The 8,158-nt window shown below is 45.4% G+C and overlaps 1 protein-coding gene across 1 annotated transcript in view; it reads right to left on the bottom strand.

Moving 5' to 3' along the window:
- Positions 1-2,899: 2,899 nt before the first annotated feature.
- Positions 2,900-8,158, bottom strand: part of LOC108800258 (zinc finger protein 692-like) — a 34,953-nt gene continuing 29,694 nt past the window's right edge. Inside the window, exons 10-12 of the mRNA XM_018572228.1 lie at positions 7,793-7,907; positions 6,569-6,668; positions 2,900-3,293 (exon numbers count right to left, since the gene is read on the bottom strand). Coding sequence (XP_018427730.1) covers positions 2,900-3,293; positions 6,569-6,668; positions 7,793-7,907 — 609 coding nt within the window. The remainder of the gene's footprint in view (positions 3,294-6,568; positions 6,669-7,792; positions 7,908-8,158) is intronic.

Below are 8,158 nucleotides of genomic sequence, written 5' to 3'. Positions count from 1 at the left end.
GCCCAGCTGAGTGAGTGGAATAGAACGGAGCCGCCTGAGATTGTTGGGTGACCCTAGACAAGCTGTGACGTGTTCCACGAGACCATAGATGACCACGCTTTCTTCCCAAGTGTCGGTCTGAAGAAAGAGGGACCCTCATCTGCTGCTGACAGGCATCATCCTTTCCAAGATAACCCTGGGAGCCATGAGAGGCCTCTGGGCCAATGTGACAAAGTACTTTTACATAGCTGCTACACAGTATGGGCCCCACTGTTGGCTAGCCTCGGACATTACTCCTGGTCAGTAGTGTAGAGGGGGTGTGATACTTCCAAGGGGAAATATTACTGTTGATTTTTCTAACCCAAGGTTAACCTCTGAGACAGCCTGGCATTACCGGTTACCGTGTAGGCAATAGATAGCCGCGGTTACTGAGTGTTATTGATTGTACTGTATGCGATTGGAAAGCCACTAAGTGCATTGCTTTATATTACACAGTCATTAAATCCTTTACAAAGCTCTTAAAGGTATGTTGGTGTGCTGTGGATCAACCTTTGGGCGGTACATTGGTGCAGGGGGACACAAAGACCCGGTACAATCAGCGGCTCCTACAGGGGGTAGCGCTACACTAGCATTGCCCACTCTGCCAAGAGGTTTACGATAATTTCCTCTCACTTCAGGTCTGCTATCAGATATCTACTGGCAACACAGTTTGTTGATTACTCCATAGTCAAGCCTCAGGCGCTGTAAAGCAGTGTTTAATTTCAACCAACCATGTCCACCAACCACAACTTCTTTCCTTTAGTACATTAACCCCTTTGGCACATTCACATTTGTTCTTGAGCTATGAAGCTCTAAACACAAGGGGCTTTTAATCAGCAAAGGAGATAGAAAGAACCTTGTAAACATGTAAGTCAAGAGCTTCACCTGCTGGGTGCATATGAAAAGAGAACATATCTATAAGCAATATTTCACATTTAGCTGAATAAAAAATATTTTCTAAAATGTATTTTTTTTTTTATCCCTGGCCCGAACAAAGAAATCAGTTACATGCAAAACCACAATACATTTCCTTTAATAGGTGAACTTTCAGTCTGCCAACAAACATAAAAACGATGCTGGGCTTTATTAGAAAGCCTACCGTGTATTTCATACAGTGTCATGGATACACACTGTAATACAAGTTAATTTGAAAAATAAAGCTTTTATACTTATAATTATAAAATGATATTCACATCAAATTATAAACTTGACAATGTTTAGAGAAAGATCAAACTGACCAAGACACATTACAGTTCTCATTTAAAGCTCAATTTCACCTTTTGTCTACTTACAACCTCATGCCCTTCCTGAAGCCCCTCCTGATCCATTTTGCTTGACATCGTCAAGTCTGTCCAGTGACATCCCGGCTCTTTCCTCTTCTCCTACAACGGTGGGTGGTCCTTCCTCCTAGACAGCATGGCACTCATGTAATGAAAAGTGAATATGTCTCAGTCCAGCAGCACTAGCGTGATGACACTACCAGAGCGCATGGCCATGGTACCTTGGGCTCAAGAACTGGATTGATTGCCATCGGGCATCATTGTAACGGCAACCGCCGTCACCGCTCACCTGGGGATTGGGGGCTACAGTGTTCTGCCTCACGGAACGGGCCGTCTGCGTCCCGGCGTGGTGCGCACACATCCACTTCCGGGTTCGGACGGCGGGTGCGTTCCACCTTGGGACGCGGAAGTGCTCCGCCTCGTTTGGCGGCTCCTCCCCCAGCCTCTTAGCCCTATATAAACGCCCCAGTGAGACAGTATGGCGTTCCAATATTGAAGACTGAACGCCTGCTGTCTCCTGGGACCCTACATACCTCGAATTACTGATACCAGCTACAGAGAACCCTGGACCAACTCCACTCGGACCCCCAGCTCCTTCTGCTACTCCATACAAATCGCAAGTACCCAGGCATACTGCACTTCCATTGATATATACTGACTGTGTGTACTGAGAAGCTGGATTGACTTACATGCTCCAGCTAGTGGTCCATTAGGAGAATACAACTCTGCCTCTAAACATAGCTGACATCAATCCTAACCTATTTGAAATCCTAAACCATTACATCTTTTGGTACTATTACTTGTGATTGGGCTTATGCAGTAATAATCCCATCCAACCTTTTTACCTCTGTTATTTTTGGCTGTGATGCTTGAACCCTAACTCCCCGTTAAGATTGGGAGTGAAACCAGGGTTCCGTCTGATTGGCCTCCGCAGTTGCGATCCACAATCCCCAAACTTATACCAGGTGTTACAGTCATTTAACCCAGAAAAGGAGCGGTAATAAGAGGAAAACATTGGCGGGGGATCACACCAGAGAGGGGGGTATTGCAGCAGGAGTCGTTTTTTATTATCTTAATGCTGTGCAATTATTTTTTTATGTTTAAATAAAAGGTGGAGCTGGACTTTAAGAAATGTACAAGTTCAAGTCGTGTATTTGTACACCGAGGAAACGTCTTGCACATTTTTAGTTAGCCAATGTTTCCTAACAGACCCTCGGCAGAAAAATCAATCTGTAGAGCTTCTATGTTTAAGCCATCTTAACAATCTTTTCCCTACGCCTTTTCTTTCCATCTGAAGGCAATCATACACACTGTGTGTGTACATTACGTGGAAGCCGTTTTCATATAATCTGCCATGTGATTTTTTTTCCACAAATACTATTTTCTCAAAAAAGCATTACTGATGTCAAACTCTGTATGGCCGCATAACCAAGCACCATGGATGGCATAAGAGACTCCATTTTTTTAAAAGGCCGTGTACACCATTGGATGAACCTGGAGCTATGGATTACATTCCATCTGCACAGCCACCAATACCTTTTATGCAGAGTAATTTTGTTACTATAGACAATACAGGAAGCACTTCATTGATGCAACAGTCCCTATAAGACAATCACCATTGACATCTCCGTGCTGCCTTCAGCCTGCGTTGTTACTTGGGCTTCTTGTACGCTCTCGGTTAAGTCTAGATACTCAGGGAAGACAGTCTCTTTAATGCTATCCTGAGAGACAGCTGTTAGCTCGGTCAGAGTCTCCTGGCATTCGGTCTGCCCTGAATACTCAGCAGAGGAAGCGTCACCCTCGAAAGAGGGCTGCGGAGCCCCTTGACGTGGTTCAGGATGCTTTCGACTCTTGTGAGCGGCAAGGTTGTCTTTCTTCTCAAAGCGCTGCCCGCAGATGTCACAGGGGTACAGGTAGGAAGAGGCCGCATCGTGCTTCTTCATGTGCCAGTTCAGGGATGCCTTCTGCCTGCAGGTGAACCCACAGAATTCACACCTTGAAGAGAAAAGGAGAAGCTTTCATTCAAAAGAGTTAGTGAAGTCAGCCGCAATAGAGGAGCAGGATTCAGACAGAGCCGCTGAATGGCTGGCCCTGAGAACATGTGAATGAATGCTAGGTGATATCACATGACTAAATGACAGCCTGACCAGCCATTCTTTGCGCCACAATTTGTTCCGGATAGGTTTTACAGAGCCTCTTTAAGTGCGTATATACATTGTGGCCAGGAAGAATGTTTTTCTCATAAGTTCCACTGTAACTTCAGGCGTGCATGATACACCTGGTTAGAGAATTGTTTTAAAGTTTGTTTTTTGCTTTAAATACATTTAAAAGCAATTAGCTAAACTCAAAAATTCTTATGAATGTGGGCTGATGTATTTAAAGTGGAGTTTCTCTTAATAGTTTCTTGTGCTATATGTACACGGGGGGTAGGGAGTCAGTTCTGCTCATTACATATACATATATAGGCTCCCTTTCTTAGCCTACAGATGGCCACCGTGGCTTAACGATTAAAAATAAACAAAAATTGTCTTGATTCCTACATCCACTCTCTCAACATAGCTGGGAGAATTCCCCCGCCAGGTTTTTGTATTGTGGCAACGGTGGGTGTGACACTGTTCGGTCGAGAAATTTTGGAAAAACAATTTCGGCAAAATCTATTGCAACATTGACTTCTGTTGAATAGGGAAGGCATGGCGGGGCTCCAAATGGGACAATACACTGGATGAGCTTTACGGATGACCACGAGCGACCAGGCACGACCCCTGGTGATCTATTGGTAATTGGTTAGGTCTGCTGCAGACCTCACTAATCCATTCTTTTTCGGCCGGAGCTCAGTGCGGCTGGAAGGAACAGACAGGCCAGCCGGGAGCAGCTGCTCCTACAAGTCAGGTACGCGGCCTGTGACCGGAAGCCAGACTGAATTTCCACTGGCCACATGCGAGCGGAAATTTTGAGATATATATATTTTAATGTTAGGGGAATCCAGCAGGATCGCAGGACACAGGCTTTGCAAATAAAGTAAAGTTTATTAACTGAAATAGCTTCACAGCAGCAACATAACAACACAGGTCATCTTCACTGACCAGCTGGCCAACTCAAACAGCAACTCTTCAGTACAACACAAAAGAACAGTCTCACCGACATGAAGATTTCAGAGCTGCAATCGCAGTTTAAACAGTCCCAGACTTCCAGGGTAACTTTCCCAGTCTACAGATTTCCAGCAAGATTAATGACATTCAAGCTCACAGCAGTACACAGATCCCCACTCTCCAACCTCCTCCACACTACTCCTCACCTGCTAGCTACCACTTCCTGTCTTTTAAACACACTCTCCCTCCAGCAGGTGAGTTAACCCCGTCTCATCCTTTAAAGGGACCACAGTCCAAACAGAGGGGAAATATAGCGTCCTTCCAGGACCCAGCCCCGGTGTCCTGTACAATATGTGAAAACATTTGGAAAGACATCCTATTGTTTCAAAGACATGCATTGTTCTCCATCTGCAATCATCAGGACATTAGTCAACTACTGAAGGCTGTGCTGAGGAACTTATAATGGTTTTTGGAAGCCTGTCAATCATCCAATCAGCGGGAGAAGAGGTCAGAAAGACTGGGGCAGATGACATAGGAGGTCGCGGCCATCTTGCTTTGATTGAAGACGCGATGGAGGTCCTGTGTGCGGCGGATCCGGGTCCCTGAAGATGGCGGACGCGGCACAGGTACTCGTTTTATGTTTTGGAGTATTTGCACGAGTACGAGTACTCATGCAAATACTCGGTATCGCGGCCGATACCGATGCTTGTATCGGTATCGGTGCATCCCTAGTTTTCTCACATATTGGTTAGAAATGGTTAGATGTCCTATATTGTGTGCATACTAAGCTCTTTGCATATTTAACCACTATAAGCTGGGTTTTAGACAGCAAACCTTAAAGCGCTATTATACCCTCCTTTTTTTATATATTTGCTATATATGCTTTAAAATCTTTTCATTCCTCGTTTTCAAGTGGGTCCCCCCAGCATTGTTCACCCCGCCCCCCTGTACGGCGGCCACCGGTACGCGCTGTGGCTGTGTGCGTCCATAGACACACACAGCCCTGTGGCAGGCCACTCCCTTCTCTCTTTGATTGATGGCAGAAGGAGCCTATGGCTCCTCTGTCATCAGTATCCTCCCCCTGCAACCAGGAAGTACGGGGAACGAAGGATCACTTCGGGACCGGCCGTGGGGACGAACATCGCTGGCAGGTAAGTGTGGGGACGACGACAGGGGAGGACTGGGGGAGAAAAAAGGTTCTTGGCGGTTGTTACCAGAATGCAGAGAATGCAATAAAGTAAAAAACGCCCAGACCTTAATACTACTTTAATACTACTTTTATTTGCAGTAAAACAAAGAGCCTGCCTGCTTGCAATGTTTTATTCTTCAGTCATGTCCAGCTTAAAAGTAGCTCAATACATTCCAGCTGCATCAAAACTAAGGATGTTCAAATATTGACAGTTACAGCCTAAGTAGAAAAGTGTGTCCTCTACTAGCATGATGTAGAGAAAGACCATTGGTCTTTGAATGGAAGCAGTGGTCTCTCTGTAGAGGTCCAACCCCCCCCCCAAGAGACACAGTCAACAGGAGCAGCATGAACTTTTATGACTGCAGAGCTATTGCTCTGACTCAGCAGGGGGGACTATTGAAGTATTGTAGCTCTGCTGAGAGACCTCTGCTTCCACACAGAGAGGAAGGGTCCTTCTTTGCAGCATGCTGACAGGGGACAGGCTGGTGCCTGTTTTCTACAGAGATTACATCACATCAAGCAGCAGTGAAAGAGACACAAAGCACACTGAGAATCCAGGAAGTTGGTGAAAGTGATGGGCAGACGAAAGGCAGCACTCCCTACATAAAAGGGATTTTTCCAAGCAAGCTTTGATTGCATTATCAAATACAAGTCTAGTATATGTTCATATTAGAATGCGGATGTTATAACAGGATAGTGTATGGTGGGGCTTTAGAACTCCTTTAAACAGCTAGTAGCGTGGCCTGCAGCTACTAGCCCCTTCTATACTGGCTGTATATGTCTATCGTAGAAGGAGACCTCCTCTCAGTACTATCAGTACTCTCAGTACTGGTAAATGTTTATTAAAGCAGATTTACCCGGAATGCATTTGCATGCTTGTTTTTCCTCGGTCAGCCACCAGGAAGAAAGCAAGGATGTGACTGGCAGAGGGAGGACAGGTTCAGAATCCCAGTACAGTACAGCTGGTAGTAGAAGGCGCAGCCAATACTCACTGAAGGGGTTTCTCCCCAGTGTGAATACGCCGGTGGATGATGAGGTTACTGCTGCTGCGGAAGGCCCGGGCGCAGAATTCACAGATGAAATCCCTCCGATCTGACAAGAGAGCACAAGCAGGGAATCTACTAAGTATTTTCACTTATTATTATTATTACATAGTATTTATATAGCGCCAACAGTTTGTGCAGCGCTTTACAATGTAAGGAAGACATTACAATCACAATACAATTCAAGACAAGATGGTAAGGAGGGCCCTGCCCCTGAGGGCTTACATCAAACTTTGATGTTGTTATTATAACATTTACCTGGAAGTAACGTCTGATGTGACTTTAACTTGCTCTGGCATATTTACTTGATAATAGTACAATTTAGATTCTCCCTCTAAGGCTCTGTTCACACCTAGGCGTATCGAATATGTGCGTTTGTCACGCGTTTTGTGACGCGTTTCGCGGTAAAAAAACGCGTTTCCGAGGGCTACTTTCCTGTATCCCAATGGAAACGCGCAACAAAAACGCTGCAAAGAAGCTTATGTACCTTTTCAGGCGTAGGCCGTTTTGTAGCGCGTTCAGACGGGCTGAAATACGGCAAGGTGTGAACCATACCCATAGAAAACAATGGGATTTTCATGTTTGAGCGTTTTGTAGAGCGTTGAACGTGCTACAAAACGTACAGGTGTGAACCAGGCCTTATGGTGGTCAGTAATACAAGCAGCACAATCAGCATCTTAGCTGTCCAAGTGCAAGAATAACAATTGTTGGCTAGGTTTCCCAGGTGGTCTCTCGTTTTGCAGGCTGTATTATGTCCATTATTTGAACAGAAAGGGGTTTACCTGCTCTGTAATTCTGTCCAGCCAGTCATCTCTGAGCATGCCGGCCATACTGCGTAGCTAAAACATTTAGAAGAAAAAACCCTAAAAAAAATGGGAAGAGCAAGTCCTTCAACGGTCAGTCACTAGTGTGTTAGGGATTTTCAAAGCTTTTAGGGCCCTCTGCTGGTACGGGTGTACTATCTGTACCTCATACTGCCGTCTAGTGCAGCCTTTTTTTAAATCTCCACACCCCTGCCATAGCTGAGCTACTCGGAGAGTGTTAAAGAAAGAAGGTCACCATAATACCTAGGCCACTAGCATTTTCATAAGAAGAGACCAGCAATGTCTCAATGGTTGCCTTATGACAAGTCACGTTCCATAAAGTGCAATGATGATGAGAATGCAACGTTACCACTGTGTCTCTTTTCATGCTCTTTAAGGTGCTTCTTAAAGTTGAAGGTTTTCCCACAGTCGGGTACTGAGCAGCGGAAGGTGCGCTGGTTCATGTGCTGATACTTCTGGTGATACTGTCGGGGAACAACAGAGAAAAGCAACTCAATATCACAGAACATACCTAAGGCAACTCAAATAGCAAACCACTGGTATATAGTTAAAGCTGAACTCCAGGAGGAGCTAATTGCAGAACAGGCCGACCGATCTGATTCCTTTATGGCCAGATGGATGCCCTGGATATTGTTCATGGACTCTGAGGAGTACTGTACCGATCTCTACGGTGAGTGAATTTCCCTATGCCTCTGTCACCCCAGGGTCTGGGGTG

The sequence above is a fragment of the Nanorana parkeri genome, unplaced genomic scaffold, assembly GCF_000935625.1.
Source record: "Nanorana parkeri isolate BGI_ZX_2015 unplaced genomic scaffold, ASM93562v1 scaffold1972, whole genome shotgun sequence".
Classification (NCBI taxonomy): Eukaryota; Metazoa; Chordata; class Amphibia; order Anura; family Dicroglossidae; genus Nanorana; species Nanorana parkeri.
This window is presented reverse-complemented; position numbering and strand designations above follow the sequence as displayed.